Source organism: Agelaius phoeniceus, chromosome Z, assembly GCF_051311805.1.
Source record: "Agelaius phoeniceus isolate bAgePho1 chromosome Z, bAgePho1.hap1, whole genome shotgun sequence".
Lineage (NCBI taxonomy): Eukaryota > Metazoa > Chordata > Aves > Passeriformes > Icteridae > Agelaius > Agelaius phoeniceus.
Window position 1 is genome coordinate 15,221,175 of NC_135303.1, and position 24,804 is coordinate 15,245,978.

Sequence of the window (24,804 nt, forward strand, 5' to 3'; positions counted from 1 at the left end):
AGAGCATTCTCTTCTAAAAATGTAAATTGCACAAGAGAACAGACTCCCTTGGAAGGATAAGGGCTGGTAACTGAAGATCCACGGAGTTCTTTGTTCTCTGTAAAACTCAGGCAGCTATGTAGGTAAAACTGAAAAATGAGGGAAGACTTAATCTTGGTTCCAGTCATAATACAGGGTAGGAACTAATGTTTCTTGGATGCTTTAAAAATTGTTCCACTTAGTGAGAGATCTGAATGCTGGAAGAACCCTATGATTTAGAGAATACAAAAATACTTCTCCATCTGGTTGAAAACCAACAAAATCAAAAAGCAGAACCAACCAAACCAAAAGAAGCCAACAACAAAAACAAACCACACCCCTCCCAAAAAACTCAAACCAACAAAAAAAAAAAAAAAAAAGAAAGAAAAAGTGCTATTCCATTGATAGGAAAGCAGGATGGGAAGGGATTATCTTGTGTCATTGAGCCCAGTCCTTGATAGCACTATGACCAGTCAGCATTAGGTCACAAATGTTAACACCTGCAGAATGCTTCCTTTCACCCTGTAAAAAATGGAAGAGACTAAAGGACACACATTCTGGGGTCAAAGATGTCAAAGTGTGGTGTTTTGTGGAAAAAGCTGAGGATGCTGTCCATTCCCCAGTTCCTTACAGCAGGTGCATGCTGGCTATAAGTGACTGCTGGCTGGTGACCATGGAACTGACCTGTGTCCATTCTTCACAAAAACAGCATCAACCTCTGATGGTGTTTAGTTGGAGCTATGTCTCTTCAGCCTTTTCTTTGGGCTATATGAGCCTATATGTTTTAAAACACTTTTTAAACTGGAAATCTTCCATTAGTCTTCCCAACAGTTTTTCTTTGAAGTGTTTTAAATTAATTTGACAATATTTTTTATTGTCGGATGTGCTTCATACATCTGGAGAGTTGTGCTATTCCAGCTTCTCATGTTATGTCAGGGTTATGTCAAGGTCATGTTATTGACTTGTTGCCCGGTATAATGTTTAACGTCAGATTTATTTATTTATTTGAAGGTAGTTGATGGTACATGGGATTTCTGTTTTAGCAGCGTGGATGCAAAGCATACTGAAAACAATACAGACACAAGTCACACATAACAGAGGAGAGCAATTGCAGGGCACAGGTCAATCATAATACCAGTGAGGCTAAGCTTTGTATACAAGTACTCCGCACTGGCTTGGCTAACTCAGGAAGACATTCACACTCTTACTGAACGCAGGGAGAAATACAGCACCAATTGATTCTCTCAGCTGTTTATGGTTTATCTAAAGCAAAACTCACCCTAAGGTCCTTTTGGTGTTGAGATCAAGCCAGCTTTTTTGCAACAGCTGTGATCAGTCCCAGCCCATATCCTTCCCTGAGCTTCATGGGCACATCACCCTGGCCCATCTCTTATCCTGCTCCCATAGTAGGGGTTTACTGATCAGTCACACCTGTCTTTATCTTGTCAGTAGTCAGCTTCATAGAAAGTAAAACTGGGCATGTGTTGATTTTGGTGGTTTGATCTATTAATTTACTTATTTATTAGCTTTGAAGGTATGGGATTAGCATGTTCTGTCTTATGGTCACTTTGCACGTGTTTTTGGCTAGTCATCTCAGAAATTCAAATTTTCCTTGTTTACTTTGTATCCTTGGTGAACTCCTTATCTTTTTGCTTTTTAGATAGACTGTACTATTCCCTTATCCTATTGTTGCAGGCTCCTTGGCTTTTCATTTTGGCTTCTCAGCACAGCAAAGAGCTGTTTCATAGCTCTGTTTATCTGCCATCTCATATTTTATAGCTTCATAGTAATATTTTGTTATAGAGGTAGTTCATTGATAGCGTTTCTTCTGTTTATGTTTTTTTCATATATATTCTTGAATTGCAAAACTCTGTTGTTACTATGCTCATTTCTCCCATCACTTTCTTTAGTGAAATTTTTGTAAGGCTTGTGCTCAATTGATTTCCAGCCTGTGAATCTCTTTCTGGAGCTGTCAGACAGTATTTTAAAACCAAGTTTGTGCCATTTTTTTCTTTAAGGATATTGTGTGTTCCCTTTGCTCATGCAATTATCTTCTGTTGCCTGCTTTTTTAGTGCTGACACACTTGTATTTTTCTGCAAAACAGAGTTGCTGTTCTGCTCTCAGATGGCTATACAAAGCTTCCCTGTATGCTGACCAGATTTCTGGGGTTTAAAATCTTCTTTCTTAGACAAACCAGCCAAGTAATTATGATTTGTAGTAATCAGAGGTGACAGACATCTCCTAAACTTGATAAGAGAAAGGCCAACATAATAGTCTCAAAATTTATCCCACAAAGAATCTTACTCATTGCTGCCAAAAGGTATTCATAGATGAACTTCCAAATTTATTAGTGTATAGAATTCAATCCCAACTATTTTTTCCCCCTATTCCTCAGTTGCTGTTAGTTTTACAAGAATAATTTAATTCATTTTTGAAGCTGGTGAGTTAACCTATTTTTCCTTTCTTCTTTTTTCCCCAAAAGTTAAGATCAGAAGATGTTTGAATTTCCTGCCTTGATTTGTTTTGCTCTGCTAATCAAGTGTGACTATCTTACTGCACAGTACTTCTAGAGCTATGGGGAATTATGGGATTTGTCCTTGTCCTACCTTGACTCTTGCAAGAATCTTAGAAAATATACAGGGATGCTCCCCCCCGAAAAAAAGGATGGGAGGAAATAGTAAAGATGAGCATTTAGGATGCAACTCTTTTTTATTTGGTTGGAAACGAAAATCACTGTGGCAGCACTGTTCAAAAAGTTCTACATAGCTTTCTTTTCAAAGAGTCAAGGAAACAGCACTACAATACATTTCTATGATATAAACCCAGCCTGTGGTATGAACATAATGGCAGCTGAGGAATTACACTTGCAATCAAGCTTGAATTATGACCTGTGCCTTTCTGTGCCTTCCTCATGTTTCTGTGCCTTTCATGTCTTTGAGGGCTCATTTATATGCTCAGTAGTGATCCAAGAATTGATTATGTTATTATTGAGTCTTTGCTGTTGCTTTCTAAGCATTGCTTGAGACAAGAGATATGTACATATTCAAACATGAGCTTGGTGGATGTTCTTTTTTGTGTTTTGTTTTGTGTTACCATTTTTTTTCTGGTCAATACACTTTTAATTAAACTTTATTTTCAAAGATAGTTTACAGGCCTTTTTTTCAAGACTAATTTCCACATAGGGTATGAGTTGCTGATATTTAAAGCTGATATCATATATTGATGTGGGGCACATAAATGATAGCATTTCAAAACTCTTTTGACAGTTATTGAGTAGCAGGTGTCCTGGTGATCTGAAACAAAGGAATCCAGCCTCTGACATGAATGTTTTTACACTGCAAGTTTGCGTGTAATTGTGCAGAGATTACCAGTCAGGCAGCATTTTGTGCTGCCTTTTCTTGGAGCTGTTCCAAATTCCTAAAAAAAGAAACAAAACCTTTGCTGCCTATAAGTTTTGCTTTCATTATGATGATAATAGCTTGGAAAAAAAGTTGCAAGTAATTGCATCTAATCTGCTATTGAACTTCGTCTCATCTGTTTTATCATTGATAAGATTTTTCAAATAATTTGGTCCAACTTTGCCCAACAAATGTTTACGCCTGTGTTTCCAGGTGGGATGCAGGAGTAAGGAAATTGGTTGACTCTTTTAATCAAGGTACAGGACTCAGATTTATTAATACTCACTCATGTATGTCCTCAATAAGCCAAGCCTGCATCCATATCTACCATCCTAAAGAGCAAATGAGTGTATAGATTTAAATGTTTGATGTTTTATTCAAGTGCACAAGAAAGGAAGTTTTCTAAGTGACTAGAATTAGGCTTTTTGATATTTATTAATCAGTAATTCAAAGTTGTTATAATGTGTTGTCATTCTTATCCTACACTATTAATGTCAGCAGGAGCTTTAACAATAATTTGCAAGTAATAACCAGTTATTTTCCAATAGGTGAAATGGAATGTAAACTCTGTTGACGTTCTTGAATTTTAAGATACAATTTTAAGAAATTAATAAAATAACTTTTGAAAGTGTTGCTGGAGTCTTGCAGTCACCAAATGTGACCTGACTCTTTAGTATATCGTTTCAGTAGGAAATGCAGGAAGAATGTCAATTACTGATCAAATCTGTGGATTGATCTGTCCAGCTGTGGAGAGTGAGGGCTATGATGGGTACAGTAAATCTGTCTGAATAATGTAGTGAGTGGTGGAGGTGGATTGCTTGGCACATGAAAACTTCAACGCAGCAGAACTACATCTCTAATATTTAAAGCAGGGAGTTGCCTGAACAGTTGTGGCTTCTGTTAGCCTTTTCAATGTTGTATAGCTTTGTATGTCTTTTATAAAAGCTAGCATTAGAATTATCTGTATTATGCATTGTATAGATCTGTCTAGCTCTTTGCAAGGAGCAAATTGCCATTTTTTCCCCTTGATAAAAAATTGCCTATTTCTAGCACCAATTGACATGGCAGATGAACAAGAAATGACACTATTTATTAGTAAATTCTTGGTTTCCTGTAACTGCATGTATTTATTGATCTGATTTCATATTCTAGATAAACAGTCACGAATACAAGAGTCTTTTACCAATTTTTGGCTGTAGGTTAGTACTTAGTAATTAATTCATAGCCAATTCCCCTTTCTTTACTGAAAATAAGTCCCCTGAAAACTTGCTATGATAATTTATTTGCATAGTGGATCAAGCATGAGAAATAATCAAAGGAATGGTAGGAATTCAACCTTAAATTAAGCTTATGGGTAAATAGGAGAGGCAGACCAGTGGGACTGAAAAATCATTATTTTTGTTTTACATTAATTCCATGTTTGATCTTACTGCAAATAAATTGCTCTTGAGAAACTGATGCACCGATTACATTTATTTATGCTGTATTTAATTAAAAACTACAGAGCTCATATGGACGCAAAGGCATGTTGCAGATTTTCTTGAAATTTATGAGCAAAGTTTCACCCTTAGATATGTTTAACTAGAAAAGCTTTGAGTTTCTGCCAGATTTAAATGTATACAAACTCCTGTTAACTGTAAGTGGTTTAGTTTATTACGTTTAAATAATCTTTTGATACCACTGTCTTTGTGCAAAGCAGCAGAGTATAGGTAACTTTTCTTTTCTTTAATAAACAGAGAATTTAAGTTCCATGAGCATCCTTACAAATGAACCTGAATTTCTGGAGGTTTATAACTGACAGCTGATGAATCTTACTAAAATCATAATACATAGTATGCATTAAACACCAGCGAATCTATACAGGATAGAAGTGATCCCTGCAGGGATCCCTGGTGTCTGATACAAAACCAAACTTGGTTGAATCTTTCTTCTGGTTTGAATATTTGTAAAATGTAAGAACAGCTAATCTGTATTAGACCAGACTTTATTGTTAAATGATAATTCTGTCCCTTAGCACGGTCCCTTAGAAGATTGTAGAGTCTGAGTGATCATGTAACAATGCTTGCATATTAAATTTCAGCTCAGGGATTTAGAATTAGAGATAGTTGCACTAGCTCACACACACATGGCTACACTCCCTCTACCCCTGTCTTGCAGGACTGAGCCTCTGAACATGTGCAAGTCTTTAGCGTTCACCGTGGCCTGCCACCTGGAGTATCACATCTTGCCCTTCCATTGTATGAGGAACAAACTCTTCTTGCTTTCCTGAAGTTTCCTTCCTTCCTTCCTTCCTTCCATGCAGGGGTTTTTCCTCTCTCCCCCCTGCCCCACCTCCCCCCAATGTATCTAGTCAAGGTTGAGCATTGCATTGTGCTGTGTTACCTTCCTCAGTAGAAGCACTAACAAGAGTCAGTCACCTCTGTGCCTTCCATAAAAGTTACAGGAATTCAGTGTATTTGACACTTTGACACCAAATGCCCTTGAAATTACCAAACACCTTAACGTTTTTAGAGGAAAGTGGAAGGACAGGCAGCTGAGTAGGTAGAATTGGGGAAATAGAAAGCTGCTGTTCCTGAGAGCTGCTGTTAACCAGAGTTGATAGAAGGGCTGGCCTCGACTAGCTCTGCAAAGCACCACAGGTCAGGCTTGTTTCAGGGCACTGCTGTCTGTGCTCCTGGTCAGCTTCAGTGGTAACACATGGAGCTGTGGTTTGTGTTTCCCATATGGTTTGGAACTGGATTACAACATCACTTCCTCAGTTTTGTCCCAGTTTATGCTTTCCATGCAAACTGTGATCAGCTTGAGAAACTGAAAGGCTGCTGGGGTTTTCATAGAAGGCATTTGTCATTTGGCACAAGATGGGTACTGTCACACATCCTGCACTTCAGCTTTTGTAAATCAAGGGCTGCTTCTCAGCGCATTTCTGCTTTAACTCTCCTGACTTCTGTGATGTGATCTTCACCTGCCTGCTTTTAATGTGGCTCTGACATACTAAGGTTCATGAAAAAGGAACAAAATGAAACTGACAGGTAACAAACTCTGGGTTTGTTTGCTTGGATACATGTGTATTCAAGTCAGATCTAAAGTGAGGTTGTCTTCAGTGGAAGGTATTCAGGGAGGAAGCTGGTTTATCACCTATAAATTTCCAGGTAAGGAAAGACAACTTGTTTTAGAAGTACAGTGCATATGGTACAAATACTGTACCTGAAAGGTAGGTTCAACTTCCTCTATCTTCTGTATGACTTCATGTTTTATGTACTCTTTTTCCTATATACTATATACTTCCCTCTTTACTAGAGATCATTAATTTTCAGGGGAAAAAAAGATTGTTTTCTGCCTTAATAGAAAATTCAAATTAAATTCTAGATTGAGTTCCTAAATACAGTGCAGTTGTCAGCCAGCAGAGTTCTGGCAAAATTTAGTTAAGGTGCTTAAACAATACTGGGTACTAGAAGACCTTGGTTTCTAGAAGTCACCTCCTTGTTGAGCAGTCATCCCCATCCACTGTTTCTTATGTCTGAATAGAGCAAATGGTTATCTGGTCTCAAGGATAGTCTTGAATAATCTCTGAGTCAAGGACAAGTATATGAAGGTGTTATGGATAGTGTACTTTTATTTTGTTTTCTATGTAACTGTTTCCTATATGACCAATGCCAGCCTGCTGGAAAGTACTGAAATCATGATACTTTACATAGATGCATTTCTCCAGTAACTGAAATAAATTTGAAGAAGGCAAATTGATGGAAATTCCACACACATTTGTTAATATATATGGTTTGGACTACTGATTTAACAAACCCAGTTTCTTCATCCAAAAGCTGTGTTGAGTGACTGGGAAATTATAATGAGAGAAACTTCATCTTTAACTAGATATGTCTCTGTGTTTTGCTTTCTCAAGGCTTTATGAATTACCTTGCCTACTTTATGGTTTTGCTTTTGGCAAGCTTATTCACTTATCTATCCTAATTTTCATATAGCTGTTTGATTTATTTTTCTTAAGATTTGACATAGTTTTTTGTAAGTGATAGAAATCTGCTTAGAAAAATATGTAATGGAATGTAAAAAATTAAAATCCAAAAGCCTAAAAAAAAGAGATAGTATTACTTGGTAAGTAAGAGTGCTGGTTATGTTGCAGACTGTTCCAATTTTTTTAATGTGCATTTAAGTTTTTCTGAAATTTATGCTATAATGATACCCTGTAGTGAGTCGGGTGGGCAGCACAAAATTGGAGAATTCCCGAATTTTGAATGTACCAGTGTTGGGGGTTCTTCACTGAACCTGAAATATAGTGGAGGTTTTGTGATGACTTTGCAAAATATACCAGTAGAAAGTGCAAATGTGTGAACTTGTAGTTCAGGAACAAAAGGATGATGACATGTGAGCTGACAGCAGTCTTTCAGAGCAGAAATTATCAGTGTGGTTCAATTTTCCTCTTAGACCTAATTTCATAAAAGAGATTTCTCCCATGAGTAAGTTGTGTTAGTTATAGTCAGTGTAGGGTGTAGCTGTGGTTTCCTTCCCTTGGAGCTTGTTATCCTCACTCCCAAGACTAATGAGAAAAGGACTGAAATAACACAGCCTAACATTGTATGTTGTGTGCAGTGTTCATCAAACCAGAAAAAAAGCATGGTAGGAGGAAAAAAATTTAGACAGTGATCCTACAGACCTTTGCCTTGAGATTTTCCATTTCCCATAACTGCTTTGCCCACATCAATTATTTCCTTCTTGGTCACTGGACAAGTGTTGCAAAAAATTCTAATGTAAAGTGTCTCTAGGACTGAATGCTGAGTTGGGAATACATTCCTTCCCCCCCTGAATTCTCCTAGGACTTGTAATGGATGTACAAATACCTTTCTGTATTTAATAAACACTCTCACCCAGCTGTGCATATGAGGACCAGTTACTATCATCATCACTCTGCTGCTGTTACATTCATAGGTGTCATTCATATTGTTTTATCATCTGATGCAAAATAATAAATAAGTTTTAAAGAGTGATTCCTGTTAAATAGGAAACAGTTGCATGAGTTGTCAGGCTACCAGCTGAAGCCAGAACCTTTGGCCTTTGATCCCTGTATGGAAGTGTTTTGTAGAAAACAGTGGAAATAATTGTGATAAACTCCAAATATTACTATTATTTTCACTTTCCTAATCAGGTTGGATTAGTATAAAATTGATCCCTCTATGAGAACAGCTTCTTTTCAGTCATTTTGATTTACTGTACTTGGTATGTTGCTTGAGCAATTAGAGCTTATGCAGCTCCTAAATTTTCTTTAAAGTTAATTTGGGTTTTGTTATGTTTCCATCAGCTTGGGAGACTTGAATGTTCAAAGATTTACTCTTATTCTTCTTGAATGTCCAAAGATTTACTATCATTCTTCTCGGCTTCCTGAACAGCCTGCATTTTTTATAGCTAGACCTACTCTTCGAGGCTCTGACTTGACTAGCAAGTGCAAAATGACAGTTCTTTGTTAATTTTGTATATTTCCCCCTTCATTCAGTGCACTTACCTCCAGAACCATTATTACTGAAGTTGGCAGGGAGCTCTGAAATGGCTGGTGCTTTTCACTAATCTCCCTGTTGCCTTCACTGAATAATAATAATAATTCAATATTTCTACTCTTTGTGATAGGTTATCACAATTTAGCTGTTGAATGAAAGATGAGGAAAAAAACCACCAACAAAAACAACAACAACAAAAAAAAACCACCACTGAAAAATAGCCATTGTTTTGGTAATATAATGCATAGAAGTTTAATTAGCTAAATGTCATGGCTACCTCATGGAAAACAGTGATCAGACTCCTCACTGTGTGAGGTGAATCTGCGTGACCAAGGAGCTGGTTGCCAACTTAGGTTGTTAGCTGTCTTCATGTTCTCCATTCACAAGTCAGACTCATTTCAGAACTTGATGCAGAGCTAATTTTACAGTGCCTCGCTTTTCCTGATACCCCAGGTCCTCTCAGAAACAAATACATCTTCGGTGTCCTACCATCCTGATGGTTTATCTTTTTTTAGCCTGTGAGCAATGAAGAAATCACATAATGCTTGGTTCACCAGCATAGCCTGGTAAAATTAGCCTTTACCAAACCAAAAATCCTGGCTTGTATTTTTGGCAGGCATGTGTTTCTTTGCTGCAGAATACAAGCCACCTGGGCAGAAGGTTAACTGCTGGAACATAGGATGAAATGCCATTTTCTTTTAGATCAGAGTGGCAAGGTGGTACCAGAACACAGACCAGAGAGTTTTGCAGGTCATAAAGGAAGATTTAGATAGCAGGAATTCTCAGTGCAAGTGGCAGGGTACACTATTCAGAGTGGTGTTTGTGAGCCAACTTGACTGTTTTAAACAGCTTTGGTACAATTCACAAACTGAAATTTTATGTAACTTTATGTAATTATGGAGTCTTTCATGTGCCATCAAAGTAAACTGTCCTTTGTTATTCTTTAATACTCTGTGTAGTCATTCACTCCAGACAGTGTCGCTTTAACTTCCTTACTCTGGAATTAAAGTGTTACTTATGTAATTTGAAAACAATTATGTGCTCTTACATTACTTGTCTAATACAAATATTGTGCAATGAATTTATTTATTTATTATGCTTTCTTTCTGTCTAATCTTTGTAGTAACATCAACTTCCCAGCATGCTTATTACCTGGGAATTTTCATGATAATTTTGTTTTGCTTCATACAGGAATTTCATGCTTATTGTTATTCTTAGTGTAGCTGAACAGTGGTGGGATCTATGTTGTTCTGCAAAGACCAATCTTGAACACAGATTAACTACTTATAGGTCAGCTATCAGCCATCATACCTAAGGTTTCCTTATTTTTTATTAGTATTGTAAGAGGAGGAATTGTATGTTAATTACAGCAAGATACAAGAGTTGTCTGTTAATTCCTGGTTAAATTTTTAGTTACAAGTGAAATCTCAGTTTTGACTCCAGAGTTTCCCTGCAAAGCTGAGATTTGAGAGGTGCATGATCCAGGACAGCATTTTGACAGCCAGAGTTCTGGAATCTGTTGGGAAAACAGTGGGCAAATTTAGGGACTAGGGTTAAGCCCAAAATAAAATACTGAAAATGCCTTCCAGTCATCTCCCCTTCCATTTTTAGTATGTATATTTTAAATTAGGAATATTGACATGAACTTTTAAGAAAACTTGTGTTAAAGATACAGTCATAATGTAGTAATAAAACCCCAGTGTTTCCTGATCCATCTATAACTGACAGGTGACTTCTGTCCCAGCTGAATATTCAGTCTGATAGCAGATGGTGCAATCTATGAAAGCCACTTGGGTCCTTCAGCAGAACTGCTGTTCTTAATTGCATGAATGTAGAAGCTGTTTTGCAGAGCAATGGTTTTTGAGTAATAGAAATGTAGTGCATATTCTCTGTAGAAACATGTGCCATATTTAGCTCTGTGGAAAAAGGTGTATCCATGTGATACAGCCAGCTCTCTTAATTCCGTGTCTCTGCTTGCCCAGAGAGAGTTGTTCCACCTGCTTTTGGCAGGCCTGGGAAGTGGCAGAACTGATCCTCTGCTGCCCTTGGATGCCTGAGACATTTCAGTGGCTCCAGGTCTGTGAGCTGCTGATTTTTTTTGCTCTTTGGTGTTCTGCAGCCACACGAGGGCAGAGACACACAATGTTGTGCACAGCCACAGTGCCCTGCCTGCTGTATAAATTACTGCTGGTACTGATATCTCAGTGCAAAAGTCTGTTGGAAAGCCTGCAGCATGTAGCTAGATGAAGTACAGTGGTGCATGCTCTTGGTGTGAAAATCACTGAATTAATCTTTAATCTTCTACCAATGGTAAGGAATCATGGTAATTATATTGGTATAAAATGTAATTATTATGCCTTATTTTCTACTTTGATGTTTCAAGACTAGAATATTTGCATTGCACAAAGACAAGGAAACAAACTCCAGGTTTCCTAAGTCTGCTTTTCATCCGTAACAGCTTTACAGGATCTTAGAGTATTGACCTGAAATGACAGATGAGTTGCTGCCTTGCAACCCTTCTGGCTGGTTTTCCACTTGTACTTTTGCATCTCAAACTTTTCTTGGCGAGGGGGAGACATTCTCCTAAAAGTCCATTGTGTAGTTTATTGATTTTGCCTGGTAATGTACTGAGTAAGTAATAACCACTGATTAGTAAACACTTCCTTAGAATGCTGATTAATACTTAAGAGAGAAAACTAGCTCAAAAAAAGAAAAGCTTTTAAAATAATAGGATGGCCTCACAGGTAACTATTTATGGTTTGATGATTGCATTTTTGATTTAGAGTTTTGATCTAGTCTGTAGCTCTGGATTCTGTTCTGACTTTTCTATTAACCAGAGTGTATGCTTCGACAGTCACTTTTTTTTTTTTAATCTTCATTATACTATAGATGAAATTTTACAGTACTGCCCAGGGTTATTAAATAATCTAGTGCCTACTCTGGATTGTTTTGCCATAGGAAATGGTTGAATCTAAAACTTAACAAAATTTTAATAGGAGTGGGACATTTGTAACGGAATCAGAAGCAGCCAGGGGTGAAATAGTTACTGACAAAACTAGAAATTTTTCTTCTACTTGTTTTATGGTTTAACCCCAGCTCTGTGCATAGGGAATTGGAAGGATTGTTCATGGAGAAACAGGAACCCTACAACTTCATGATACAGATGCTTTCTCAAAGCATTCATTGTTTGTCACTTGCCACCAGATCATATCCTTGCATTGATTTGTAATGAAACATCTTGTGATTGATATGTCTGGCACTTGAGTTGAAACAAGTAATCATGAGATAATAAAAAAGGTAGTGGTAACATAAAAAACTATAACTGTACAGCTAAAAGATACCTTATTTGTTGGCATTCAGTGAACAAAAAGGTAATGTTTTTCCTCTTTTGCTCTTTGATCTCTGCTGGTTTTCAATCTGATGTCAGGTACTCATTTCTCAGTCCTTAGCTGTTCTAAACAACACTGGTTTTGCAGTGTACTAAATAACATATACAAATGCTTTTAGTTTTCCTTCTGAATCTTGTAATTTAGTAATTCACCTATGCACTGGAAATTTTACTGTTTTTTTTCCCTGATATTATCAGCACACAGAAGATGGGCAGTAATGGCAGTAGAGGTTTTGTTTCTTTTTCGTTCTGGAATGAATGGTCAGGGTTATTTCTTTGTTAGCAGAGTGCCCTGGCAGCCAGAAGGGCTGTGTCCTGGGGTGTATCAGCATCATTAGACAGTCTGCACTGTGTTGTTGCTGCCCCACCTTGACTACTGTGTGCATTTTGGTATTTTGTCAGTACGTGAAAGGCATCAAACCATGGGAGTGTGTACACAGGAGGGAGATCAAGATTGTGAAAGGTCTCAAGGAGCAGCTGAGGTCACTGGGTTTGCTCAACTTGGAGAAGAGAATGCTGAGGGGTGACCCCAGAGATGCTGATTTCCACTCTCTGGTGAGCAGTGACAGGACATGAGGAAAGGGAATGAAGCTGCATCAGGGAAAGTTCAGACTGGATGTTAGGGAGAGGAATGATTGAAAGCCATTCATTCTGGAATGATGGCTGGTCACTGGAACAGACTCCCCAGGGAGCTGGTCACAGTACTAAGCCTGGCAGAATTCAAGAACCACCTGGATGATGCTCTTAGTCATGTGGTTTAAGTTTAGGTTTAGGTTGAACCTGAGTTCAACCAGAGAGTTAAACTCAGCAATCCTCATGGGTGCCTTCCAACTTGAGAGATTCTGTATTTTCTTTATACACAGAACTAGACATTCCATACTAGAATGTTTTTCCTTTTCTGCATTTTAGGTGCCGTATCAGGAGCCAGAGAAAGCTGGGAGTATGATTCAGGAGCAAGAGACCTTCAGAGTCCAGACCTCCACAGTCATTTTATGCTACAAAAGGTGTTGGAGTATGGTAGAAGCAATGTGACTCAACAGGCTGCTCTGCAAAGACTTCTAGCTCAGGCCTCAAATTTTAGCAACTCTGTTGGAGGAAGCTACTTAGAACTTGCCAACACTGTAAGTGCATATTTTATTTTATATTTAAGTCTGCTTTTAAGTTTTATAGGAGGACTGGTGGTTTGATTTGCTTTGGTTTTGTTTTTGAAGAAGCATATTTATTCCACTCTTAGAGCCCTTATTGACGTAATTTTTACTTTATTTTTCAGAAAATCTTAATAATTTAGCATATAGTGTTTCCAAAGCTTCATACCAAGTTGTGTCAAAAAAGGTAGGAATCTGTGAGTGGTCAAACTCAAGTTCCTAACTGATGCAATTTAACAGAAGGTTTGTTTATAAAAATGTCCTCCCAATTAATTCTAAATGTGTCAGATTGCTCAAAAGTGTTGTGCAGCAGAATTCTTCACATATTATTTCATTACTACCCACTACATTATTTGGTACTTTCTTTAAGCCCTTGGTGTGCTTTTTTATTTCTACAGGCAAATACTATTCTTCATTTTAAAAAGCCCACATAACTGTGTGTGCTGGTTTTGACTGGAGAAAGGCAAATTTTCTTCACAGTGACCAGTGTGGAACTGTGATTTGGGCAACACTTTTGGAGGATTAAGACATTATTTTTTCCTTGTTCCACATTTGTATTGAGATAATGTTTGTGTTTTAATTTTAACCCAGGCGTCTTATAAAAAACCACCTATTTTTTAGCATGTTTCTGGTTTATGTTGCACAGAAGCTTAGGTGGAGAAGTAAAAGATGCTAAAACGAAAGTGAAAAATTTCTAATTAAAAAAATTACTCTCCATTGACATTCTTGACTTTGATGGAATAGACTCCTAGTTCATGATATCATAAGATAATTTAAGCTGTAAGAGAAACTTCAGGAGGTTGTCTGGTCCAACATCCTACTCAAAATGGAAATGATTGCTGACAACAGAGGAAAATCAATGTTCTCAAGCCACATTATTTAAAAAGATGAAAAGTATCTTGACAATGCTCGCAAAAGCTTCCTTGTTTTATCCAAGTTTCTAAACATGAGCTGATACAGGACCTGTTTCCGTATGCAGAGTAAAAAAATGTAGATATTAAAAATTCCTTTAGAGGGAAAAGTATTTAAGAAAATTTATATTTTCTTAGAGGAATTGTGTTCTCATTTTTTTCTATGGAAGATAATAAGGGATCAGCTGTGGTTCAATCATGAGCTCACCCAGAAGCATATGGGAGCAGAAAACAAGCAGGCACGTATGTATTATAAAGAGAATAATATGGGGGAATTGAGAAATTATAGGCCATTTAGCAGCTCTGTTTGTATGTTCCATTTCTTGTGGGGAAATAAGAGCAATTTGAAGTGAGAGCAGAGGACATGTAGATTTGTAAAAGAATAATCAAGTCCACCCAATATAATACCTCCTTTAAGAGGAGATGGAAGACAAACAATACCCATTGTGTTTCTCCAGTAAAACATCTGACCCTGCCTTAAGTGATGTTCTCATCATTAAGGCAAGAAATGTAATTTAAATGTAACTACTAATGGTTGTACAGTGAGGATTCGGAAGTTTTGTGCTGTCACACATTTACAGAGATATGATACAAAGCTGCAGTGTGCAATGTTACTCAAGAATGCACAGTGTGATGGTTCCTGCAAAATAAAAATGCAGGAAGCTTATAAAAAATACAGATTCCCAGGTTTCATGGCTTTCTGAGTCAGAGGAGGACATCAGGAAAAGTTTTTTTACCCCCAGGGTAGTTAAGCACTGGAAAGGTTTCCCTGAGCAGTGGTCACAGCACCAGCCTGACAGAGTTCAAGAAGTGTTTGGACAATGCTCTTAGGCACATGGTGTGACTCTTGGAATGTTTTGTGCAGGGCTAGGAATTGGACTCAGTGATCCTGACTGGGTCCTTGCCAACTCAAGATATTCTATGATTTGGTGATCTCTATATTTCTTCTATGCTTCTTGTCATGGAAGATGCCTGCTCTTTGTTTTAATCTGTTACATTTCTGCTTTACAATATTTCTTCTATGCTTTTCAAAACCACGGTAGAGTCATCAGTCTCTCATTTATACGTAGACAAATGCAATAACATCTTCATTTGACTCCTGCTGAGCACTGGTGTCATGGGTCATATGTAAATTTTTGCTTTGGCTTTATTAAACTGGAGAGAGAAAGGAGCAAGAAAAAATTGAGAGAATTATTTACTTTGGGTTTCAATATTTATTCATCTTTCCACAAAATTTAATACTATGGGGCATGCTTACTGCAGTCTAAATTTAGGCTCTTCAAAGAGATAAACATAGCCTTCACAGAGCTGAGATTTAATATAGGTTCTTCCTTCTCTGTCTCTTCCTCTAATCTTTTACTGTGCAGCGTTTGCCACAATGACAACAAGCTGTTCCCTAGCATTCATTCTCAGCTTTCCCACTCTTAAAAGTTGAAATCAGTTAATTAATCAAGTGTCAATTCTTGTTATTAATGTCCTAGTTTACTTTCTGGCAGGCTTTTTTTAGCCTCATTTTGATTTTAAACTGTGCAGTCAGGCTAAAGACATCCCCTGTGGTGATAACGTACTCCTACAGCATAGATTATACTCCTCAGTCAAGACAGAGGGTCTCCATGCTGTCCTTAACATTTAGGTTTTCCATTTGCAAAAGCTAAATGAACATCAGTCTACAGTGCCTAGGAAACCAAAAAAATTTATAAGGGAATTTTTTTTTTAGAATGCATTTTTATAATTTTGGGAACATGCAGCTCTACAGCATTTTATCAAAACATAATGCCTGCTCTGAAGCATTATTCTTTATCACAGGAGTGATGCAATTTTTTTAAACAGTGCTATGTGAAATTTAGCCATTTATACTCATTGCATATGTTTCTACCATTGTTCATTTTGCATCATTTTGCTATAATTTGATTTATTAAGCTGTGTTCAGATTCAGCTTTTGTTTTACCTGAATAATTCACCTGAATAATTTGTTTTACCTGAATAATTTATTCTGTAATCTTTATAATCTCTTTCAGCATTTTCCAGATTTGCATTATTAAACTTAAAATTAAGAACTTGCTCCTCTTTATAACTCTTCCCCTTGGTACCAACATTTATGACTAAAATATTAAGCTTTCACATGACTTGTCACCACTTACTGATGATCTACCTATCTGCGCCAATAGGACGAGTCCTCATGTGTGTGCGTGTTTGGGAGTTGTAAATAATTTAAATCTTCATGGAAAAGAATTCAAGCATTTAGAAGGATTTGTTGGTGCATGTAGATGTTTGGGAGCAGCCATGGGATCTCAGTGTGCACCCTACAGTGCCACAAGGAGAGACAGAATTCTGATCCAGGAAATGCAGTATTGCTGTTCTATGAAAACATCACACAGGCAATATCTCAATATGATAGGCATATTTCACATTAAAATTCCACTGAAGTTTAATAAGCAGAAGCAATAAGATTTGCTTTAATTCCCTTTTCATATTGTCCTTGCATGTGATTAGAAGATACTTGATTTTTTTTTTTAGCAGAATGTGTGGATATAAATGGTAATGCATATATGTGTGCCTAATGCTGGTTTCTGTTGCCTAAATGAGGTGGGCAGATGAATGTATTTATTGTCAGAACTTCATTGACATAAATAAAAACCCATTGGGTCTGTTTCATTTGCCACAATGATAAGATCTATATTATTTTAGTTGGAAGTACATCTGGTCTGCTGAAAAAAGTCTTTAAAATGTGACCCCAAGTATGTTGATATATGGTGTTTTTTTAACTACCCTGGTCTGGTGAGATCCAGAACACTTTGATTTTTCCATCCAAAGACACTCCTGCTATACTAGAACCTCTTTAACTTTACCTTCCTTGCCAGAGTGAGCTTTTTTACTTGGCAAAGATTTGATGACAATACGGTTGACTTACAGAGGGGAAGGGTACAGCTGTATTTTTGAGAACAGAGTGTGGTAGAATTTCGTTATGACCACGGTTTAGGAGGCTGCGTTGCTATTTCCTCCTCAATGCAGCCATGCCACATGGCTGCATTGAGGTTATTCTTAGTCAGAGAGAAGAGCTTATTTACAGAGTTGCCAGAATTTCTTCCTGCAGCATCTCACTCTTCCAGCCAACCACAAAGTGTGCATAATCCTGCTTTTTATCTTGTGCAGGGCTGTCAATGCAAGATGGATGTGTCTAGGTGGGAGGGTGTTGGTGCAGACTGCTCCACCTGCAAAATCTGCACTTCTCATCTCAAGAGGAGCTAGTTTTTGGAATGTCTCCATCAAGGACAAACAGCAGACTAGTACAAAAATTTTCTTAATGCATCTTCTTGTAACTGCTCTGGTATATGCTCTTTCTTATCTCCCCCCTGTCTGATTTGCATGTGTCTGAACCTCATCTGGAGATACTAAAGACATCACTGGGCTTGAGAATGGACTGTTAATTTGCATCTGTGTGACAAGCTATGCTTTATGTACAGCAGAATTAAAGCAACTAAACTGGTTTAGTTCTAGCTATGGACTCTCTATCAAATGCAGATACCATCTCTAGTGTGTGCACAGCCCAAAAGTTTGTGAAGTACAAAGTTAAACTGAAAATATGTGTAACAAATCAACATATAGTTGTGTTATCATTAGCTTCTCAGCATGATCACTAACAGATGAGAACTCAATGTTTTAGGAAGTTGTCATGTTATCTGACAATAGATATTCCTACTGCAATATCTCTTTATTAGTCAGACTCAGTGAATGTCTACCTTGCTAATTTTTCTTTCTGGAGAGCATTGAGCTGCAAGTTATGACAGACAGAAACACTATTTTGAGAAGGCTATGCTTTTTAGTTGACATAGTTTATACTATGTCAGAAGTATCCTGAAAGTCACTATTGCATTTTTCAGGAACACATGACTTTTCCTTTCCTACCTGGATCTGCTCCTTAATCAGGCAAACCTAATTTGCTGTGGTCTACTTAATATTAATAGCTTTTATGTATAAAAGAGCACACTTGCTATTATCATTGTGTTTACATTTATGTCAGGCTGTAGTGCTGCTTGTTCTGGATAATTGCTTCAAACAGTATCAATGCTCCGCTTCATTCTGAGTCCCAGTAAGCATTTATGTGCTCTGAGGTACATGTAAATGTAAATTAAGTGATTTACGTGTAAATTCCATACTGCTATCATGTTATTGAGCATATAATAATTTCCTGTAATTCCTTAATGTTGTAAAATGTACTTAGTACTTTAGCAAGAGAATATCTCAGAGGTGCTTGGTATATGGCATATGTTCACATGTGATATTCTGTGATGAAATTCAAAGTACTGAATTTAATCTCTTTGTCTGGACCTTTCTCCAGCACATCTGCCAAATGTGTTCGCAATTTGCCAAAACATCAAGTGTTCTGTTACTTCTTACCTTACCTCCTACCTCGACTGTTTCCAACTGATATTTCCACTGCCCTTTGCTGTGTGGCTATCAGGGCATGTGCCTACATAACCAATAATCTTTCATTACAAAGACTGAAATTCAGATTACTTGATGATAAAGGATGTCTGCTTGTTCATCTTATATATATATAAGTTTTTATGTGGCACAAGTCAGTGTAATGTTAATGTGTTTAGAGGTTAAAAATTATGCTGCTTAAAAACACGGTATCATTCACCCTCCCAAAAAGACGTACACCTTGTCTGTATGGTGTGATTTTTTTTTTAAAGACTATATTTTGGGCTCATTTGTACTAAGCAAGTAAATGTAGGTTTTAAAATTGATTCCTTAAAACAGGAAGTATTGTCTGGTTACCTAAGAGAGCCAAGATACTTGTGCAGGGGATGAGGGAAAGAGGGATTCTTAGAAATTTGTGGTAGTCTAGGGATACTCTTGCATCTCTCCTAAATATGAATCATTTTCTCTTTTGCTAATTTACAGGCATTAGATGTAAATTAAATGGTAATCCTGTGGAAATTCTTTTGGGAAATGATCTTTTAAGGGAAAGTAGCAAGAAGTCTGAAAATGGAATTGTACTGTGAGAAAGGGAATTCTGTGGTTGTTTTGTAGGCTACTTTTGTTTGGCATTTTGCTGCTAATGAGCATCTACTTCATAATTTCTCATTTGATTTCTGATGCTTTTATGATTTTGGAACTCATTAATATTGGTATGTCCTTTTCTGGCAAAGTTTGCCCCTTTTATCCCAACCCTTCTCTCCAAATCTACTCTGTTTTAAAATAATTTTATTTTTGCCTTAGTGTGGGAAGCTCTGCTCCTTCAGCTTCCCCACCCCTTCCCTTACAGTCAGGGAAATGGGCCCCAAAGTATCAGGTATCCCAGGCTCTCAAGGCACTTCTTTTTGGATGGGACAAAGTAATGCCTTTCTAGCCCCTCTGCATGAGGCTAGTGTGGATAGGAAATACTTAGATTTTGTGTATTTTGAGGAATTTATCCAGTGCCTAGGCATTTTGTGGGATGTGTTGGAATTTGGTTGTTTGTGTAGAGATTGATTTTTCATGAGTTACTGGCTGGGGACTCTGTTCCATGTTTGGGAACCAGTACATACAATAAACCACAGGAGCTGGATCTCTTCCTCTTCTCCCCTTGCAGCCATGCTTTCCCCATATTCTGTATGCTTCTACTGCAATTTCTTTTTCATGCCAATAAAAATCATTGCTATAAAAATGTAGCCTAATCATGCCTTCAGTTAGAACTGAAATGGAAAGGCCTGAAATAGAAGATTCTAGTGGTGTGGACAGTTGAGCCTACTACAAAAGCTTTGTGCCCAGGATAACCTTTCCTTCTGTGCATGTGCTTCCAAACCAAGCATCGTTTCCTTTCTGCCAGGCTAAAAATAGAATCCAAGAATTCCATTAAAGCAGGAACTGATTATTGGAATATAGATTCAGGAGGGTTGGCTTGTCCAAAAGCAGGCACAAAGGCAGTTTTTTTCTGTCAGACTTTATGTTTAGGGGTGTGGGAAGCTGTTAGCTCTTTGATCTCAAGCCAGCATTGTTTGTCTCAAGCAGGCATCAGCTGTTATGGGATTATGCTTTTTGTTTATAGAGGCCTGGCTTCTATACCCCTCTAAAATCATTGTCAGTTATTACTTTTTCTCTTAAAGTGGACATTCTGGATTAGGTCTGCCAGGACTTATCTGTTTTATATGAAATGTAGTTTTGCTGTCTTCTGGATTTCCAGCATTACAACAGAGATAGAAGTGAGAAAATGGCAAATTATATATATATTTTAAAATTCTGTTACTATTTCCATCTGCAGGCAATCACAGCACAGTGTGATGGGTGTCAGAACAGGTCACATTTGTTCAGGCAGGCTATTAATAGATCTTTTTGACTGAGGCTTTTAATTGGATCTTTTGCATGACAGTCAAACAGTCTCTCTTACAAGCATATGAAGTGGAGAGAGTGATGGGTTTTGACCTAGTTTGGATGATGTGAAATGGCATGTGGCAATCAGGCACTGTAGGAAAGAGTCTTAGCAAGGGTGTTTAAGTAGATGTTTTGAAGGTTTCAAAACTTCTAATTTAACTTAGTTGCAAGGACTTTGTATTTTTCCCCCTCATTGCTCAGAAAATGCCCTTATGCATCCAGTTTTCTTTGCTGTACTCAAGGAAGTTCTAGCCAGGTGTTCGGATCCTTTTGCTTTTGCAAATTTATTTTTCCCCTGCAGTTGTCTGAGATGAAGAGCAATTCACCTAGTACAACGGGCAGCATCATTGCACACAGCTATACAGAACATAGTGTTAACATTATTATTATTAGCAGTGGCAAGCTGAGTCTGAGGGCCAGGGTTAATCTGGTGGAGAAAGATTACCCTCCTGGGTTCTGGTGTGCCAGAAGGATTGCTGCATACCTCTTGTCACAAGGTTTTCTTTTTCACCAGATTTTCTGCCTGTTCTCTGAGTGTGAGCTGCTGACTTGAGTTTAAGTTGGCAATGCCAAGCTTCTCTGAATCCTTATTTTTTTAAAAGGTGGGGAGATGACTTATTGCCCTTTTTCTTATACATACACTACCCCCTTGTGTTCTGGTTACATGAAATACAGGATTTTGGTAATAAAGTAAAAATCTTCATTGCAGTGCACAGTTGAAAATGGACTCTCTTAAGTGCTTTTGCAATTCAGTGCTAGTTTAGTTATAATGGAGTAATCAGCTGTTATCCTGCCAACCCAGAGAGGCAAGGCAGAGTTCCCATAGAAACCTGTCAGTATCACAGTAAAATTTATTAAGATGCTCCTGTCCCTTGGAATTATTTCTCTGCCACTGTCAGGCCTGGGACACTGACCTGAGGCAGTGCAAGATGCTGCCATTGTTAAAAAACCCCACTCCTCTTCATGTTGCAATGTTTTTCAAATGACTGTGTGGTTGTCAGCACAGCTGTTTTAGGAAACTATTTTGGTTCTAGTACTGTGAAAATGGGAGGGGAGTGCTTATGCACATGTGCTCTCTTGTGCTTACTGTTCTTACTTTATGTTAAAAACTGTTTCAGCATGATTGCTCCATTTTGGGCTAGAAATCCACATTATCACTTCTCATCTGGGAGGCAGTTTATGATTGTAGCTGTGTTGCAGTGAATTAGTAAACTCCACCTTTCTTCCTGATAGGAAGCAATCAAAGTAAACTTTGTTTTTTCAGGAAGGGCATTGTCTGTCCTGTGAAGAGTTCATAATTAAATAAGTTCACCCCAATGAAATACTCAAGTGAGGTTCATGCCTTTAAGACAAATAGCATCTGTAATTTCCTGAACTCAGGTTTGTATTCATTTACCTCCTTGAAACTATAATTTTAGGAATGTGGCTGGAGAAATCTCTCTATTCTCTGATTTTTTTAAGAGATTATAAATGCATGTTATTGTTTGAATCTAATTTTTACATAGACACTGATTTTCTGATAGGCGTTATAGAAAAGGAGGGAAAAGTCTTTGTTTCTATAGCACCTACATGGGTGGTAGTGTTTTTCATAATGATGAATTATCTTGTGCCAAGATTCTGAATTGTGAAGGCAGAACAAACAAGATTTTTTTAATATGAGACATGGGGTTGTTTATTTTACTTGGTTTAGTTGGTTGATAGAGCCTTATCTGAAAGTAAACACTAGAAACAGTAAGCAAATAATTTCTTAAAGTAAGGAACTATCCAGATAAGGCCTGAAAATAAAGATTTTAGTTCTGTAATCATCTGAAGTAAGTGTAAATGGCTTGAGAAAAATGTCTTGTGATGTCGAATCAAATAAAACCATACAAGAAAGAGAGATCATAAATGCTGAAGCAGTGTTGTCTGCTGTCCCTCAAAATGTAAAATGAAGCTGACAGGTATGAAGGCTGAAGTAGACATGAGTGAGGCAGAGGTAAGATGGCCTGGAAGGTTATGGTGAGAAACTTAAATGTAGGAAGATGTAGAGGAAAAATGTCACTGGGGAGATTTAAATTATATATGGCAAAGCATTTAGAAGGGAAAAAAATTCATTTTATTGACCAGATCTATAGGTCAGGTTAGAACAGAGAGTTTGGATTTTATGTTTAGCTGTCCACAGAGAGAAAAAACCCAAAAATACCAGATCTTTAGAAAAAAAAAATCTAGTATTTATTGGCTAGTAGAGAGTTGAGAAGTGATCTGTAGACCAACTTCATAAGCAGCTACTAAACTATGCAGACACAAAATATATCAAATTAATGAATGTAGATGAGGGCTGTAGGAATTCAGTTACAACAATCATAGAATAGATCTGGTTGAAAACTAGAAGGTTTGATTCACTAAATTTTTTTTATATATTACTTCAGCTCATGTCATTGTTAATGTAATTTTAGTTATAATTTCTGCTAAAAGAAAGCAAGCCAAACCTTTAAGTGGTCAGACAAGTTGACATTCTTGTAATTTAAGTGCTCATGCAAGCTAAAGTCTTGTGGAGCTTCAAGCAGGGATCTGTCAGATGCTTGCTTTGCATTTGTCAGAGTTAGTTGGACTGCAGATATTTCAAGTGGAACATTTCACTGGATCCAAATATACATAGGTAGGTAGGCAGATAAATAGATGGATAGATAGATGGATAGATATAGGTAAGTGTATGTACATGCATGTATGAGAGTATGTGTGTGTGCACACTTGTTTGTGAAATTATGTACAAGATATTTACAAAGGTCACACACTGTGCATACACAAATGGGTGAAATAAATGTACATATGTGTGTGTGTGTGTGTATACACATATAGTCAGAAACTATCCAACAGTTCATCTGTTAAACATTCAGAGATCTTGTCCACAGATGGTGAAATGGGATGCTTGGCTAGGTGGGGGATGAAGTGTCAAAGCACAGTTCTGATGTAATCCAGGGGCCAAGATCCATCCTCTTCCTTTTTGGGAACTCACATCGTCCTCGATCCATGGTTCAGAAAACTCCAAGTGAGGGAGTTGAGTGTTCAGTGTGCCGGTGGTAATGAAAGTCAGAGTGGAGAGAAATCTTGGAGTTAGGAAAAATAATTACATGCAGATGTCTTGGTATAGTTCAAGGGCTACTGAATATTTGCAGAGGCATGATCGTAATTGTGGAATGGGGACTGGAGCTGGAAATGAGAGCCTCTGAAAGACAAGACACGAACCAAAAGAGAGTAAGGATTAAGGACAGAATAGAAGAAACCTCACTATTAGAGATTGGGAAAAATAGGAGAGACTTAGCAGGGGACTCTTTCTGGATTCTGGCAAATCTTTCTATAAAAGTGAGAAATTTTGGAAGAGGTTCAGTTCACAACTGATAGACAGGAGGAAATACAAGTTGGCTACCAAGATAGTAGAGACTTGAAGTGAAATGAATTAATTTCAATACTTAATTTCAAACTTCAATAAACCACACTATTTTCTTGTGGTTAATAACTGGAGGAATTACGGATTTGAAGGGACGCTAAGCAGAAGGATGATGGCATGAATTGTAGTTTACAGAATGGCCTTGTTGGTATTTCTAAGCAAGGAGCAAATAAAGTGATGATAACTAGGGGGCTGTGACATAGAAATGGCTACTGTCTCTCCTTGTCCTCACAGACAAGTCACCAACATAAATAACAGGCACAAATTGACTCCTAGTCCTTTTCCTATCCTGACCTGATGCTGAGGTTTTGTGGGGTCAGTGGGAATACAAACGAATATGATAGGCTTGGATGAAATGGCACAAATGAGAGTGTTTGTTTGACAGGTTGGTGAGTGGCTTCATGGAGTGAAATACTGGAGGATGGAAAGAGCGATCAAATGTGAACTCCCAAGGAGACTGGTCAGGTCAAGGACGTGAGTTTTTAAGTGGATTGAGTAGCTGAGGAAGGGTGAACAGGTGAGAGTAGCTGATTGAAGTGCTGTTTTGTAATTATATTGTTCTAGACATATTATCTCTTTCAGACTAATTGAGACGGTTTGATTGAAGGAAAGAAAAATATTTGCTCATGTTTTCTTCAGAGACAGTGCTTCATTTTTC

General features: G+C 37.6%; 1 protein-coding gene across 1 annotated transcript in view; it reads left to right on the forward strand.

The window, feature by feature from the left end:
* Nucleotides 1-24,804, forward strand: part of MCC (MCC regulator of Wnt signaling pathway) — a 183,506-nt gene that overhangs the window by 15,656 nt on the left and 143,046 nt on the right. Inside the window, exon 3 of the mRNA XM_054653346.2 lies at nucleotides 13,216-13,427. Within this exon, the coding sequence (XP_054509321.2) occupies nucleotides 13,216-13,427 (212 nt within the window). The remainder of the gene's footprint in view (nucleotides 1-13,215; nucleotides 13,428-24,804) is intronic.